Source organism: Rhinoderma darwinii, chromosome 5 (genome assembly GCF_050947455.1).
Source record: "Rhinoderma darwinii isolate aRhiDar2 chromosome 5, aRhiDar2.hap1, whole genome shotgun sequence".
Classification (NCBI taxonomy): domain Eukaryota; kingdom Metazoa; phylum Chordata; class Amphibia; order Anura; family Rhinodermatidae; genus Rhinoderma; species Rhinoderma darwinii.
The window spans coordinates 237279631-237297426 of record NC_134691.1 but is presented as its reverse complement, the minus strand read 5'-3'; the positions used below and the strand labels follow the sequence as shown (position 1 = coordinate 237297426).

Genomic DNA, 17796 nt, shown 5'->3' with positions numbered 1-17796 from the left:
AGAGTCATAACGTGTTATTTTTCCGTTGACGGAGCTGTGTGAGGGCGCGTTTTTTGTGGAACGAGCTGTAATTTTTATTGGTTCCATTTTGGGTACATGCGATTTTTTTTTTTTTTTAATCACTATTTATTCAATTTTTGGGGAGATGAGGAAACCAAAAAACAGCCATTCTAGCACGTTTTTTTTTTTTTTACTGTGTTCACCGTGCAGTATATACAACATGCTAACTTTATTCTGCGGGGCGATACGAGTACAGCGACACCAAATTTATATTGTTTTTTTTACATTTCACTACGTTCCCACAATAAAAACACTCTTTTCTAAAAAAAAATCATGTTTTAGTGTCGCCATTTTCTGACAGCCATAACTTTTTTATTTTTTAGTTGATATCGCTGCGGGAGGGCTTGTTTTATGCGTGACGAACTGTAGTTTACATTGGTACCATTTTGCGTTACTTGCAACTTTTTGATCACTTTTTATTAAAAAATTTTTGAGACAAGATGACCAAAAAATAAAATGCTGTCATTGTTTTTTATTAAAAATGTTTACGGTGTTCACCATGCGGTAAAAATAATGTGACATTTTTATAGATCAGGTCGTTCCGAATGCGGCGATACCTATTTTGTATAGGTTTTTTTCATGTTTTCATTTTTTTTATAATAATAATGGAGTTGATCAGGGAAACAGGGCAAGTGTTGTTTTTATTATTTATTTATTATTTATTTATTTATTTATTTTTCTTTCACATTTTTTTTTACATTTTTTACTTTTTCTTTTACACTGACCTGGGGATTTGAAGATCTGGTCTTCTGATCCCCGGTACAATACACTGCACTACTTATGTAGTGCAGTGTATCGTAACTGTCATTCTTCATTTGACAGTTAGGGTATGTTCACACTACAGCGTCCATAACGGCCGAAATTACGGGGCTGTTTTCAGGAGAAAACAGCCCCGTCATTTCAGCCGTAACGGCATGTGCAGGCGCTTGAACGCCGCGTCCATTACGGACGTAACTGGAGCTGCTTTTCATTGGAGTCAATGAATAACGGCTCCAATTACGTCCCAAGAAGTGACAGGTACTTCTTTTGAAAGCGGGGCGTAAAAAAAATGACCGTCTGAACAGAACATCGTAAGACCCATTCAAGTGAATGGGCAGATGTTTGCCGACGCTATTGAGGCGCATTTTCAGACGTAATTCGGGGCTAAAACGCCCGAATTACGTCCGTAAATAGTGTGTGTGAACATACCCTTAGCGTATTAGGTCCTGCCTCGGGCAGGACCTAATAGGCTACCGTACCTTGGCAACCAGGAAGCCTAGTAACGGCTAGTAATCGGTAAAAAACAGCGATTTTGCCATTGTTTTTTGGGTTTTGTTTTTACGGGTTGATACAATTATAGCAATACCATTCTTATATAGTTATTTTTATGTTTTACCACTTTTAAAAGAAAAAAAACTCTTTGCTTAAACAAAAAAAATTTTGTGTCACCATATTCTGAGAGCAATAACTTTTTTTATTTTTGTGTCTATTGAGCGGTATGAGGGCTTACTTATTATGTGGGGTGATCTGCCATTTTTATAGGTACTATTTTGGGGTACATGCGACTTTTTGATCACTTTCTATTACATTTTTTTGGGGAGTTAAGGTGACCAAAAAACTGTTCTGCCATTTTTAATTAATTTTTTTTTTTACAGCGTTGAATTATATTATATTTTAATAGTTCGGACTTCTACGGACACGGCGATACCGGTTATGTAATTGATATATTTTTTAACAATACTTTAGGGACAAAATCTGAAAAGGTTATTTTGTAACATTTTTTTTTTTTTACATTAAAAAACCTAGTTTAACACTTTTTTTTGTTTTGTTTTTTAAGTCCAGCGATCGTTGGATCGCTTGCACTATATACTGCAATACTAATGTATTGCAGTGTATAGTGATTTTGACAGGCTTCTATTAAAGAGGCTCTGTCGCTAGTTTAGTAATGCCCTATCTCCTAGCTAATCTAATAGGCGTTGTCACACTGATAATACTAGTGAAAATTGTGCCCCAGAACGTTTATTAGTTAAAATGTTATGAGCTTTTTTCTAACTATGCAAATGAGGCTATACTAGACAAGAGGGCATTAACTCCAGCAATTCTCCTGAGGTGGTGCCACCTCACAGCCTCTGATGCTGTCCTATCAGAATGAAGCTGCTTCACACCAATGTCAGTCTCTGACATGTCAGAGACTGACGCTGGAGGGAAGGGGATCCCTTAAAATAGCCACAGTCTGGAATGGGAACTGTATATGCATATGTTTTCCACTGTGAGCTACGGTTGTTTCACAGCTAGACTGTGAACCTGGCATTTGTAAGATTAGAATCTCATCTTTCATGTGCCACCAGAACTGTTCTAGGTGGTCCACAGCCAGAGATCTAGCTATTTTGAGTGACCCCCCCCCCCTTCCTTCCGCTGCTTCACACTGTGTGAAGCAGCTTTATGCTGATAGGACAGTGTCAGAGGCTGTGAGGTAGCTCCACCTCAGGAGAATCGCTGGTGTTGACGCCCACTTGGCTAGCATAGCCTCCTTTGCATATTTCGAAAAAAGCTCATAACTTTTAAAATAACATTCGTTTTCGTACATAATTTTCACTGGCATTATCAGTGTGGCAATGTCTATTAGATTAGCTATGAGATTGGGCATTACTAAACTAGTGACAGATCCTCTATAACCCCTTCCCGACATATGTCGTATGGATACGTCATGGAAAACCAGTATCCATACGACAAATGGATGGCACCAGCTCAGAAGCTGAGTCGGTGCCATCATCGTAGGATTTCAGCTGTGTATTACAGCTGACATCCGGCTGTAATGGCGGGGACAGAAATTAGCTTCGATCCCCACCATTAACCCCTTAAATGCAGTGGTCAAAAGTGATCGCTGCATTTAAGGAATTTGCATCTCACCGACACCCCAGCAATTTTATTGCCGGGGTTCTGGTGCCTGCAATGGCAACCAGAGTCCTAATACTGGACTCCCGGTCTGCCTAGTATGCAAGCCGTAAATAACGAACCTAAATAGTTTAGTTATTTAAAATGATGCAATCAGCCGATGAACAAGCGTTTGCTCGTTCATCGGCTGATCATTGCTCTGTTTACACAGGGCAATTATTGGGAACGAACGTTCCATGAACACTCATTTGCCCGATAATTGGCCGGTGTAAAAGGGCCTTTACTTTTCCTGTGTCAACATTGTGTGTCCCTACACACTGACTTTTTGCAATCAGTGCTGAAAGTGTCTGACTCTGTAGGGACATACCCTATTGACAATGGAAATGGTAACATCCAGCTGCCAATTTAATTATACATTTCTAAATGGAATAACAGAGGAACAGCACAATACATAGTTCTAAGAAAAGATATTCCAGAATTGTTCTTTTATCGGGAACAGTAGAGTTTACTAGAACAGACATGGCAAGAAAATTGAGGGTCCACTTTAAGTTATTAATTTAATCCACCTTAAATGTCCTTACATTTGTTATTATGGGGTTCTTTGGGGTAGAACTTACCACATAAAATATAGTTGATACATTATTTAGCAAGCCTCCCCACTGAAGTCTGGCTAGATGCTGTATAATCATGCCATACAGAAACAAGTCCAAGCTACAGTAAGAGAAGATTGACTGACATGTGAATTTAATTATTATTGCAAATATACATAATGTGTGTAAAATGGTAATGTCCAGATTTTCTATATATAGAAATGCATTTTTTTTTTTTATCTACCTTAAATGAGTTCTCGGATTATCTGGGTCAAAAGATGCTGTCCCATTTAGGGTGAAATATTTAACAGTGGTTTTATCTATGAAAAAATGATGCCCATTTGCAATCACGCTCACTGGATCAGTGGGTTGAACTTCCACTGGCACTGTGTAATTGCTGTACACCACATTTCCAACTATTTGAACCTGAAAGAGAAAACTGCAATTAATATGATAGATAAAATGTGTCTTGTCTGCATAATAATAAGGTTATTATTTATGCATTATATACTAAGTGCTCCATATTAAGTCAGCCAGAAAGGAGTATCATTTCACTAGTGGACTTAGCAGATACATAGTCTACATACCCGAGTTAAAGCTGTATAGTTTCCATAATCTAGCGAGAAAGCTGGCAATGTAATTGTTTGCTTTGTATTGTCAATATGAGGTGGTAAGGAAATAATAGTGCCACTGGATTTCACAAAAGACCAGTAGTAAAAAAGTCCTTGAGAAATATTGCATAATATTGCTGCTTCAAATGTCACTCCAAGATGTAGTTCTTCATATCTTCTAATCTAAAACAGTAGAATATATATTCAGTACAGTGGTATTAAAAAAAAATTTCAGGCACACAAAACCAAAATGTACAGTATTGTGCATAAGTCAGTACAAGAGACCCAATTTCCAGTCAGACTGGCCATTACCCACTTAAATCTATGATCATGCTATGCTGCCCTATTGTGCCGTTTGGATAATAGATCCTAATAAAGAATACAGCAGTATTCTCATAGTTATGAATCCGCTGTATTCTTGAAGGGAGCGCCCCCCCTCCCCCCGCCCTTCTTACCAGTGACGGACAGGCTGCCGTGTATCTTCATGCATACACAGCAGCAGAGCCGGATTGATACTAAAATTCAGTCTTGGCATTTGAAAGCACACAGGCCCACTGGTGAACATAAAACATTTTTGTGTGCTTCTCAATTATTGCCGGGATGTATATCACATTTACAAAATATAAACTGCTGTAAACTGCACACTGTCATATGTAAACGAAACCGGAGTGACACCATGTGAAATATTTATTTCTCTCCAGTAAAATGCTGATTGTAATATAGACCCAATGGTCTCTATTGCACGAAGTCAAAGACCGATCAAGCCCATGGTGCACCCACACCTGCCTCCTTAGATTGGGGTCTAAATTACAACTATGGCCCTACCTGCATTTGGATGCAATTAAAATAGACTATCAATTAAATGTAATTCTACACTGCATTTTAGGCCCCTTTCTCCTTATTAATAGGCCGTATCACGGTGCACTGTTACAAAGACAAAATGATGCATGGCATAACCCCCCAACAATATTATTACATTTCACTGTGCCCCCTGAAATAAATAACACTATACACTGCCCCCTGAAATAAATAATATAATACACGGTCCTTCATAAAAATTCGAATACATGGTGCTCCCTGATATAAATAACACACTACACCTGGCCCCCTGAAACAAACAATAGTATAAACTGTGTCTTTGAAATAAATACACTGTGCCCCATGAAATAAATAATACTATACACTATGCCCCCTTGAATAAATAATATTATATACTAACCTCCTAAAATACATAATATAATGAACTTTGCGCCTGAAATAAATAATACTATACCCTGTGCCCCCTAAAATAAATACTACAATACACTGCGTCCCTTTAAATAAGTAATACTTTACAACGTGCCCCCGATATAAACAATTCTATACACTCTGCCTCTGAAATAAATGACACTATACATTTTGCCCACTGGAATAAATAATACTATACAATCTGTCTCCTGAAATAAATAATACTATACATGGCACTTACTGTGCCCCCTGGAGTAAATAGTACTATACACTTTGCCCCGTGAAATAAATAATGCAATACAATGTGGCCCTTGAAATAAATAATACTATACACTGTACCCAGAAAAATATATACTTTACACTCTGCCCCTGCATAGAATAATACTATACGCTGTGCTCCCTGAAATAAATAAATATTATACACTGTGCCGGCGGAAATAAATTATTCTATACACGGTGCCCCTAAAATAGTTAATACTACACGGTGCCCCCTGAAATATATTATACTATACACAGTGCCCCAAAAAATACATGTGCCTTCTGAAATAATAATTCTATACATGGTGCCCCTTAAAATAAATATTAGTAAACACTCCCTAAATGAATAATACCATACACTGTGCCATCTGAAATAAAAAAAAATTCCCCTTCAAATAAATCCAGGTGGAACTGGGTCGGTTTCCTGTTTCTCCCCGGTTCCCAGAACCAGCCACTATTCTGGAGAATAGGAGTGATCCAATACACAGTGGAGCACTGAGGTACTACAAGCCAAAGCATAAACTGATAATAAATACACAGTTGAGCACAGAGGCACTACAGCATAATCTAGTAATAAATACACAGTGGAGCAGAACAGCAGAGCTGACCTATTGTAGGGCTGATGTGTAAACACAGTGGCAGGCTGTACAGAAGAGCAGACTTCAGGATTCCTAAACTGGCAGAGCTGTAGATGGATTTCAGACTGGCATAGCGTGGCTAGCTTTCCTCTCCTCTGCAGGAACAGAACACTCGTCCTGTGTGATGACCATGCAGTATGAAGAGAAATGTCAGAAAGAAGGGAGAGGCGCTACATGTACCTGACTAGGCGGAACAAAAGAAGAGTTTCTTCTAAGCTAAGATCAAACAGGAGAAAGTAGGAGCCGCTGTACAATGAGCCGACAGAAATACATAAAAGCTTAAGAAGAAAACATTTTAATAACAGTAAATTACAAAAGTAAATTTTATCACAAATAAATGCATTCCATAAAAAACAAAACCCCAGAGGTGTCCATAGCCTTTAAAATCAATAAAATTGTAGTAAATAAAGCCCCCAAAATAAATGTTTTAATATATATTATTTTTGTTATGCGGCAATGGTAGAAAAAAGATGACACCTTATTTAAACTGTATTGTGTATAGCATGACAAAAAAAATGCAAGAACAGTGTCGGAAATACTGTAAACGCAATAAATTTTATTTACCCCAATATGAGGAAAAACAAACCTACAACCTGTCAATGCAAAAAACATGCTGTCCATGCTCTCACACAGCTATGTCAACCAAAAAATAAAAAAATTTAGGGTTTCGGAATTCAATGAAATTAATTTTTTTATTAAAACGTATATATTTAGCAAAAGTACTTAAAGATAATAAAAAAAACTATAAATTTGGCATCGCTGTAATCTTATTGACCCATAAAATAAAGAAAACATTATTTATACAATGACTGAATGCTGCTTTTTTTTTTCATGTCCACCCAAAAAAATATTATAAAATGTATGTAAAATTATATGTACAGATGAAGCCGTCTTTACCTTGACTTTTAACGCATTAAATAAACAACGGCAAGATCCTTTATCGTGACAGTTTCAATGCTTTTCAACGGCTTTTGTTGTGTGATATCACGCTGCCACGAGTCACATAGTTACATAGTTACATAGTTAGTATGGTTGAAAGAACACACATGTTCATCAAGTTCAACCAAGGGATGGGAAATGGGTAGGGAAAAATTTCTACACATAGGAGCTAATATTTTTTTGTTCTAGGAAATTATCTAAGCCTTTTTTAAAGCCATCTACTGTCCCTGCTGTGATCAGCTCCTGCGTTAGACTATTCCATAGATTCACAGTTCTCACAGTAAGGCTGGGTACACACGAGCATGTTACGTCCGTAATGGACGGAACGTATTTCGGCCGCAAGTCCCGGACCAAACACACTGCAGGGAGCCGGGCTCCTAGCATCATAGTTATGTACGATGCTAGGAGTCCCTGCCTCTCCGTGGAACTACTGTCCCGTACTGAAAACATGATTACAGTACGGGACAGTTGTCCTGCAGCGAGGCAGGGACTCCTAGCATCGTACATAACTATGATGCTGGGAGCCCGGCTCCCTGCAGTGTGTTCGGTCCGGGACTTGCGGCCGAAATACGTTCCGTCCATTACGGACGAAACATGCTCGTGTGAACCCAGCCTAAAGAAGGCTTGTCGCCTCTGCAGGTTGAACCTTTTTTTCTCCAGAAGGAAGGAGTGCACCCTTGTTTTTTGAGGGGGTTTTACATGGAACAGGATTTCACCATATTTTTTGTATGTGCCATTAATATATTTATATATATATTTTTTCAAGGCTAAATAGGTTTAAATCCTTTAATCTTTCCTCATATCTTAGATTCTCCATGCCCCTTATTAGCTTCGTTACTCTTTTTTGTATTTTTTCCAACTCCAGGGCATCCTTCTATGAACTGGAGCCCAGAACTGAACTGCATATTCTTGATGAGACCTCACTAATGCTTTGTAAAGTGGTAATATTACATCCCTGTCCCGCGAGTCCATGAATCTTTTAATACACGACAATGTCCTGCTGGCCTTTGAAGGAGCTGATTGACATTGCATGCTGTTATTTAGTTTATGATTTACAAGTGCACCCAGATCCTTCTCAACAAGTGACTCCCCCAGTGTAGCTCCCCCTAGGACATATGATGCATGCAGGTTGTTGGTACCCAGGTGCATAACTTTACATTTATCTACATTAAACTTAATTTGCCAAGTGGACGCCCAAACACTCAGTTTGTTTAAATCCGCTTGCAATTCACGAACATCAATAGACTGAAGCTTGGTGTCATCTGAAAAAATAGAAATAGTGCTATTAATCCCATCCTCTATCCTCTATCATTAATAAATAAGTTGAATAATAGTGGTCCCAGCACTGAACCCTGGGGTACACCACTTATAACCGGGGACCATTCAGAGTAGGAATCATTGACCACAACTCTCTGGATACGGTCCTTGAGCCAATTCTCAATCCAATTACAAACTATACTTTCTAAACCTATAGTCCTTAATTTACCCATTAGACGTCTATGAGGGACAGTGTCAAATGTCTTTGCAAAGTCCAAAAACACTATATCCAAAGCGGCCCCTCTGTTTAGGCTTCTGCTCACCTCTTCATAAAAACAAATCAGGTTGGTTTGACAGCTTCTGTCCTTAGTAAAACAGTGCTGGCTGTCACTTATAATACTATTTATTGTCACATAATTCTGTATATAGTCCCTCAATAGCCCCTCAAATATTTTCCCCACAATGGATGTTAAGCTTACTGGTCCATAATTACCCGGCGAAGACCTAGAGCTCTTTTTGAAAATAGGCACCACATTTGCCCTGCACCAGTCCCTTGGCACTATACCAGTCACTAGAGAATCTCTAAATATTATGAAGAGAGGGACAGAAATAACTGAACTAAGCTCTTTAAGAACTCTAGGGTGTAACCCATCTGGTCCCGGGGCCTTGTGTACATTTATTTTATTTAATTTAGCTTGCACCATATCTACATTCATCCAATTCAGTATATCAACTGATATATTAACAGCCCTGGCACCAGCTACATTAGCTGCTCTTTCTTCTGTTGTATATACAGAGCTAAAGAACCCATTTAGTAACTCTGCCTTCTCTTGATCCCCTGTGACCAACTCCCCATTACCACTATCTAGGGGTCCTACATGTTTGGACCTTGGCTTTTTTGCATTTATATACTTGAAGAATTATTTGGGATTTGTTTTACTATCCTTGGCCATCTGCCTTTCATTTTGTATTGTTGCTGATTTTAATACCTTTTTACAGATTTTATTAAGCTCTTTATAATTTACAAAGGCTACAACTGTACCCTCAGATTTGTATTTTTCAAATGATGCCCTTTTTTTGGCTTGTGTTGCCCTTTTTACAAAAGGTGTAAGCCATGTGGGGTTTAATTTTGGAGAGTGAAAAGCCGAGTGTCCCCCGGAATCCACTCCCTGGTCTAGGCACCATAAATCCCGTAGGACACAGTGGGTTCACTAAACCCCCTGCCGTCCGAAAATATTATTACTATGCTATATTGGACGGAGATTGTCATAGCCATCACAATTTGTCCCTTGTCAAAGTTGCTCAGATCCTTATGATTGCCCAGTTTTTCTTGCTTCCAACACATTAACTTCATGATCTCACTGTTCACTTGCTGCCTAATTTATCCCACCCCTTGACATGCCCCATTGAAATGAGATATCAGTAGTTTTAATGTTATAGCTGAAATACGTTTATTCTAGTATATTACCCTGAGTATGGTTAAATACACAGGCAGATGCTAGGGTCTAAGCATGGCCTACCAATCGGCAATACTAAAAACCAGTTCTAGGGTCCTGGACTGTCTCCCCATACAAGGTACCCCCCTCCCCCTTATCTTTTTATGTAAGTATATGCAAGTCCTACACAAGTTGCACTTAAAAGGTGTTGTCCACTTTGGACTATCCATAATTGTTAGAAACTGATCACAAAGTGTCCTACTACTGACACCACCAGTGATCAGCTGTAAAATGTGGGGAAACCACATTGTAAGTATACAATTTCCATGCAGCGCCACCACAGGGGAAATAAATCATTACATAATGCACATTCACATCAATGGGTTGTCTATGTAATGCAGGACAGGACAGGTCCTCTAGAGTGAGAGACGCTCTATGTAAATGGTTTCACTCTGGCCAGGAGATGATGATCCTGAACAGAGGACCCCCCTCTATTAAAGGGGTGGTCCCAAAATTAAAGGAAAATCAAACATACTGTAGTGCATGACAATCTCTTTCAAAGAATCAGCTCTTTATCTTACAAGGATCCAAAGATCTCCCCAATCATTATTTTCAGGCAGGCAGCTCAGGGGGTGTATCCTTTTTGCTGCAGCTTTTTCCCCTCCCTGTCATAGCTTGTATAGGCAGATCCTTCTGTTTCACTGCCTCTGCCTCCTCTCTAAGAGAAGCTTTACAAATACCACCCATTACATGTCTTTTTAGAGGGACTGCCCAGCCCTATATAACTCAAGAAGAGGGAGTGCCTGAAGCTTACACACAGTGAGAGGATGAGCAGGAGAGGGCAAATCTCAACACTGTATGTAAGCAGTGCTGTATGAAGGCTCTCTCTTTGTCTAAGTTCACACTACCGTCATCTTCAGTTTAGGTCTCTTCCGTCAGAGGAGGAGATAAACGAATGTGCAAATGGAAAGCATCACTTCCGTTTAAATTACCATGGATTTCAATGGTAATGCTTATGAAAGGAACAAACGAGCGTCGATCAACGAGCAGTCTCATTGATCGGCGCTTGTTTTCACAGGCCGTTTAATAGGACCCTTAGATCGCTGAAACACTCCACCAGTAATTGTGACCTATGAAGTTTATTAGCTCAGTCCCTTACATGCAATCTCATAAAAAGTAAGAAGATGCTAGTTACTTTTAGGGGGTCAGTGGGCCTTCTTACCTACGGGGCCTTAGGCAGTGACATATGATATATCCACCCCTAAGATGATTCCTGGGGGTCCCAGTAGGGGCATACTTTGTTATCTGCTTGTTGTCTCTCCCCATGCACCGCCTTCCAGTTATCCCAGGGGTGTGATTCAGTAACTTTTCATCATATTATTACCCTACTTAACTAATCACAGAGCAATGTGTCACATTTAGCGGGATCTTTTTTGATCCTACTACAGGGGTGAGAAGATGAGCAGTTGTACATCTAATCACCTCCTGCACCTAATCAGGACATTTGTCGAGTTTATGACTTGAATGTTTACGTCATCTGGATCATGGAGATTTTTTATCTTTTTAGTTCTGGAAATTATGTGAAGATACACTATATGCACAAAAGTATTGGGACACCTACACATTACACTTACAGAAGCTTTTCTAATATCCCATTGTAAATATATAAGCTTTAATATGGAGTTGGTCCCCCCTTTTGAAGCTAAAACAGCTTTCACTCTTTTGAGAAGGCTTTCTACAAGATTTTGGAGTGTGTCTGTGGAAATTTATGCCAAATCATCCAGTACAGCATTTGTGAGGTCAGACAATGATGTTGGACGAGAGGGCCTGGCTCGCAATCTCCTTTCTAGTTCCTCCCAAAGGTGATCGATGGGGTTGTGGTCAGGGCTCTTTGTAGGCCAGTTAAGTTGTTCCACACCAAACTCACCCAACCATGCCTTTATGGACCTTGCTTTGTGCACTGGGGCACAGTCATGCTGAAATAGGAAAGGGCCTTCCCCAAAGTGTTCCCAAAAAGTCAGAAGCATACAACTGTCCAAAATGTCTTGGTATGCTGAAGCATTAAGATTTCCCTTCACTAGAACTAAAGGGCCTAGGCCAACCCCTGAAAAACAACCCCATAACATTATCCCTCCGCTTCCAAACTTTACAGTTAGCACAATGCAGTCAGGCAAGTAACATTGTCCTCGCATTCGCCAAACCAAAACTTGTCCATCAGACTGCCAGATGGAGGAGCTTAATTCGTCACTGGACAGAACACATTTACACTGCTCTAGAGACCAGTGGCAGCGTGCTTTACACCACTCCATCCGACGCTTGCCATTGTGCTTTGTACTGAAAGGCTTGCATGCAGCTGCTCGGCCATGGAAACCCATGCTATAAAGCTCCCGGTGCACAGTTATTGTGCAGATGTTAGGGTATGTGCACACACACTAATTACGTCCGTAATTGACGGAAGTATTTCGGCCGCAAGTCCCGGACCGAAAACAGTGCAAGGAGCCGGGCTCCTAGCATCATACTTATGTACGATGCTAGAAGTCCCTGCCTCGCTGCAGGACAACTGTCCCGTACTGTAAACATGATTATACTACGGGACAGTTGTCCTGCAGCAAGGCAGGGACTCCTAGCATCGTACATAAGTATGATGCTAGGAGCCCGGCTCCTTGTACTGTGTTCGGTCCGGGACTTGCGGCTGAAATACGTCCGTCAATTACGGACGTAATTAGTGTGTGTGCACATACCCTTAGTGTCAAAGGAGGTTTGGAACTCAGCAGTTATTGAGTCAGCTGACTTTTATGTACTTGGTGACCCTGCTCTAACTTTTCGTGGTCTGCTACTTCGTGGCTTCGAGTTGATGTGGTTCCAAAATGCTCCCACTTTGCAATAATACCACTGACAGTTGATCATGAAATATCTAGAAAAAATTTCACGTACCAACTTTTTCCAAAGGTGGCCTCCTATTATAGTAACACATTCTAATTCAGTGAGTTCTTTAGAATGACCCATTAGATCACAAATGCTTGTGACGGTAGAGTGCGTGGCTGTGGCACTGGGACTAAATAAAACAACTGAATTCAATGAGGTGTGTCCCAATACCTTTGTCCAAATAGTATATGTACATGAAGAAATATGCATAAGTGGAATGTATGAACTCTGTGCACCTTTTATTTTTAAGAGGTGTGCATCTCAATGTCTGTTTGGGTCAGATTTCTAGCCACAAGGATGATTTTTATGCATGTTTTACAATGTGTAAGGAGTTTATTTTCATAAATTATATTAGTAATAAAATTAGCAAAAATACAAAATGAAAGGCAGGTGGCCAAGGATAGTAAAACAAAAAACAAATCCCAAAAAATTCTTCAAGTATATAAATGCAAAAAAGCCCAGGTCTGAACATGTAGGACCCCTAGATAATGGTAATGGGGAGTTGATCACAGGGGATCAAGAGAAGGCAGAGTTACTAAATGGGTTCTTTAGCTCTGTATATACAACTGAAGAAAGAGCAGCTGATGTAGCCGGTGCCAGTGCTGTTAATATATCAGTTGATATACTGAATTGGATGAATGTAGAGATGGTCCAAGCTAAATTAAATAAAATAAATGTGCACAAGGCCCCGGGACCAGATGGGTTACACCCTAGAATTCTTAAAGAGCTTAGTTCAGTTATTTCTGTCCCTCTCTTCATAATATTCAGAGAATCTCTAGTGACTGGTATAGTGCCAAGGGACTGGCGCAGCGCAAATGTGGTGCCGATCTTCAAAAAGGGCTCTAGGTCTTCCCCAGGTAATTATAGACCAGTAAGCTTAACATCCATCGTGGGGGAAATGTTTGAGGGGCTATTGAGGGACTATATACAGTATTATGTGACAATAAATAGCATTATAAGTGACAGCCAGCACGGTTTTACTAAGGACAGAAGTTGTCAAACTAACCTAATCTGTTTTTATGAAGAGGTGAGCAGAAGTCTAGACAGAGGGGCCGCTGTGGATTTAGTGTTTTTGGACTTTGCAAAGGCATTTGACACTGTCCCCCATAGACGCCTAATGGGTAAATTAAGGACTATAGGTTTAGAAAATATAGTTTGTAATTGGATTGAGAATTGGCTCAAGGACCGAATCCAGAGAGTTGTGGTCAATGATTCCTTCTCTGAATGGTCACCGGTTATAAGTGGTGTACCCCAGGGTTCAGTGCTGGGACCACTATTATTCAACTTATTTATTAATGATATAGAGGATGGGATTAATAGCACTATTTCTATTTTTGCAGATGACACCAAGCTATGTAATATAGTTCAGACTATGGAAGATGTTCATGAATTACAGGCAGATTTAAACAAACTAAGTGTTTGGGCGTCCACTTGGCAGATGAAGTTTAATGTAGATAAATGTAAAGTTATGCATCTGGGTACCAACAACCTGCATGCATCATATGTCCTAGGGGGAGCTACACTGGCGGATTCACTTGTTGAGAAGGATATGGGTGTACTTGTAAATCATAAACTCAATAACAGCATGCAGTGCCAATCAGCTGCTTCAAAGGCCAGCAGGATATTGTCGTGTATTAAAAGAGGCATGGACTCGCGGGACAGGGATGTAATATTACCACTTTACAAAGCATTAGTGAGGCCTCATCTAGAATATGCAGTTCAGTTCTGGGCTCCAGTTCATAGAAAGGATGCCCTGGAGTTGGAAAAAATACAAAGAAGAGCAACGAAGCTAATTAGGGGCATGGAGAATTTAAGTTATGAGGAAAGATTGAAAGAATTAAACCTATTTAGCCTTGAAAAAAGACGACTAAGGGGTGACATGATTAACTTATATAAATATATTAATGGCACATACAAAAAATATGGTGAAATCCTGTTCCTTGTAAAACCCCCTAAAAAAACAAGGGGGCACTCCCTCCGTCTGGAGAAAAAAAGGTTCAAGCTGCAGAGGCGACAAGGCTTCTTTACAGTGAGAACTGTGACTCTATGGAATAGCCTACCGCAGGAGCTGGTCACAGCAGGGACAGTAGATGGCTTTAAAAAAGGGTTAGATAATTTCCTAGAACAAAAAAATATTAACTGCTATGTGTAGAAAGTTTTCCTTCCCTTTTCCCTTCCCTTGGTTGAACTTGATGGACATGTGTCTTTTTTCAGCCGTACTAACTATGTAACTATGTAACTATGTAAGTATGGAGGTATAATATGATTTTTTTATTTAATAATTCAGGTTTTATTTGTGTATGTTAAAAGTGCAAAAATTGTTGTCGCAGCAAAAGGTTTGACAAGCAGGATCCAGCTATTAATGATCACATCTAAGTTGAAAGCGTGACCAGGTTGTAAATCCGGTGAAACATATATGGACAGTGACGTCAGTGGCTCCTCCTGGACCGGAATTCCCAGCCAGCGAGTGGCTGACGCACTGGTCGGGGATTCCGCTGGTAGACGAGGCCTCTCGTGTAACTGTCCATATATGGTGACATCAGGGGCTCCTACCAGGATAGGAATCCCCGGCCAAAGTGCCGGCATCGCTATGGCTGGGGATTCTACTCCTGCAGGGAGCCCCAATGGAGCTATCTATAGGGAATATGTGTGGTGCTATCTACAAAGGGGTGTGTGGCGCTATCTACAAAGGGGTGTGTGTGGCACTATCTACAAAGGGGTGTGTGGCATTATCTACAGAGGACACTGTGGCATTATATAGGGGGTGTGACACTCCCTACAGAGAGCACAGTAGCATTATCTACAGAAGGCACGGTCGCAATGTCTACAGAGGGCACTGAGAAATTATATAGGGGAATTATCTACAGAGGGCACAGTGACATTATCTACGGGGGGTGGCAGTATCTACAGAGGGCACTATGGCACTATCTAAAAAGGAGCTGCCCAATCTTGACATTCTTGTGTCTGCCAACTGAGCAGCCAGACCAGACTGCATTTAGCAACACTTAAACTGGAAAACTGGATTGTTAAAATAAGCACGTGAAATAAACTTGCAAATTTACAGTAGTTTTACACCGTCAGCAAGCCTATTAGGACCTACCAGCAAGTAATTAACTATGGATTAAAGCTCCACAAAACTCTCAAAAATATTAATTACAATCATGAGAAAAATCCATGACTTCTACCTGTATTTTGAGTGGTCCCATATTTTTTACTGGTGGAGGTTGACAATGCTCCTTTACGACAAACATTTGTTTGGTCAAGAATGCAGAGCTAACGTTGTTGAAGATTGAAACAGTCACTGTGTACTCTCCTTCTCTGAAATAATACACAGGTTAGTTACTGAAATAGTTATAATTGTATGTAAAAAAAATGTTAATATATCAAATAAAATTTTACATAAGCATGCCCTAGAAATGTTTATCATTCTGCATGATCAGTATGTTAACTATAAGACTTAAAAATACCACATTTTCAGACTTCATAAATCTAGATTTACTGTCCATCGAAATAACAACACAATACAGCAGTAGGAGCAGCTATGATCCAGGAAAGTTGTAACCTTAGAAATTGTAACTGAAAATAAATCAGTCCTGGAGACCGTATGTGAGCCCCATATATCGGAGTATAGGAAATAATATTGCATATACACTGTGTGCGCAATTATTAGGCAAGTGAGTATTTTGACCATATCATCATTTTTATGAACATTTTCCAATTCCAAGCTGTATAAACTTGAATGCTTATTGGATTAAAGCATATCAGATGATGTGTATGTGTGTAATGGGGAGGGTGGAGATCAAGACCCTATATCAAGGTGTGCATAATTATTAGGCAGCTTGATTTCCTCTGGTAAAATGGGCCAAAAAAGAGATTTAACTGACTCCCTCTCAAAGACTTGTTAAAAGCAGCACCCTTGAAATTACTAAGATATTGGGGCGTGATCACAGAACCATCAAACGTTTTGTTACAAACAGCCAACAAGGTTGCAAGAAATGTGTTGAGGGAAAAAAAACGCTAATTAAATGTTAAAGATTTGAGAAGAATCAAACATGAAGCGACCAGGAACCCATTATCCTCCAGTGCTGTCAAATTCCAGAACTGCAACCTCCCTGTCTGCCCAGAAGTACAAGGTGTTCAGTGCTCAGAGACATGGCCATGGTAAGGAAGCCTGAAACCCAACCACCACTGAACAAGACACATAAGTTGAAACATCAAGACTGGGCCAAGAAATATCTGAAGACAGATTTTTCAAAGGTTTTATGGACTGATGAGATGAGAATGACTCTTGACGGAATAGATGGCTGGGCAAGTGCTGGATCAGTAGTGGGCACAGAGCTCCACTTCGACTCAGACACCAGCAAGGTGGAGGTGAGGTACTGCTATGGACTGGTATTATTAAAGATGAGCTGGCTGGACCTTTTCGTGTTGAAGATGGACTAAAAATGCACTCCTAAACCTACTGCCTTAGAAGACATTTTCATCAAGCAGTGGTACAGGAAAAAGTCTGCATCTTTCAAGAAAACCATGATTTTTATGCAGGACAATGCTCCATCGCAAGTATCAAAGTACTCCACTGCATGACTAGCCAGATGAAAGAATAATCACATGGCCCCCTTCCTCACCTGCCCTTAACCCTATTGGGAACTTGTGAGCCCTTCTTAAATGGCAGATTTAGGGTGAAGGAAAACAGTACACCTCTCTGAACAGTGTATGGAAGGCTGTGGTTGCTGCTGCACAAAAAGGCCCCCAGGTCTGCCTTTAGCGATTTCCTGTTAGGCCATGCCAGAGGCACGTCCTAACAGAAGCCTGTCAGTTTTACACTGACAGGCATTAAATAATACACTGCAATACAGAAGTATTGCAGTGTATTATAAAAACTATCAAAAGATCGCACAGTAAAGTCCCCTACTGGGACTAAAAAAAGATAAATAAAGTTTGAAATAAATAAAAGTCCCAAGTAAAAAAAAAAATCAGAAAC

General features: G+C 39.9%; 1 protein-coding gene across 1 annotated transcript in view; it reads right to left on the bottom strand.

Moving 5' to 3' along the window:
- PKD1L1 (polycystin 1 like 1, transient receptor potential channel interacting) overlaps positions 1 to 17796 on the bottom strand; it is a 433476-nt gene that overhangs the window by 256432 nt on the left and 159248 nt on the right. Inside the window, exons 18-20 of the mRNA XM_075828219.1 lie at positions 16001 to 16133; positions 4112 to 4318; positions 3769 to 3950 (exon numbers count right to left, since the gene is read on the bottom strand). Of these exons, the coding sequence (XP_075684334.1) occupies positions 3769 to 3950; positions 4112 to 4318; positions 16001 to 16133 (522 nt within the window). The remainder of the gene's footprint in view (positions 1 to 3768; positions 3951 to 4111; positions 4319 to 16000; positions 16134 to 17796) is intronic.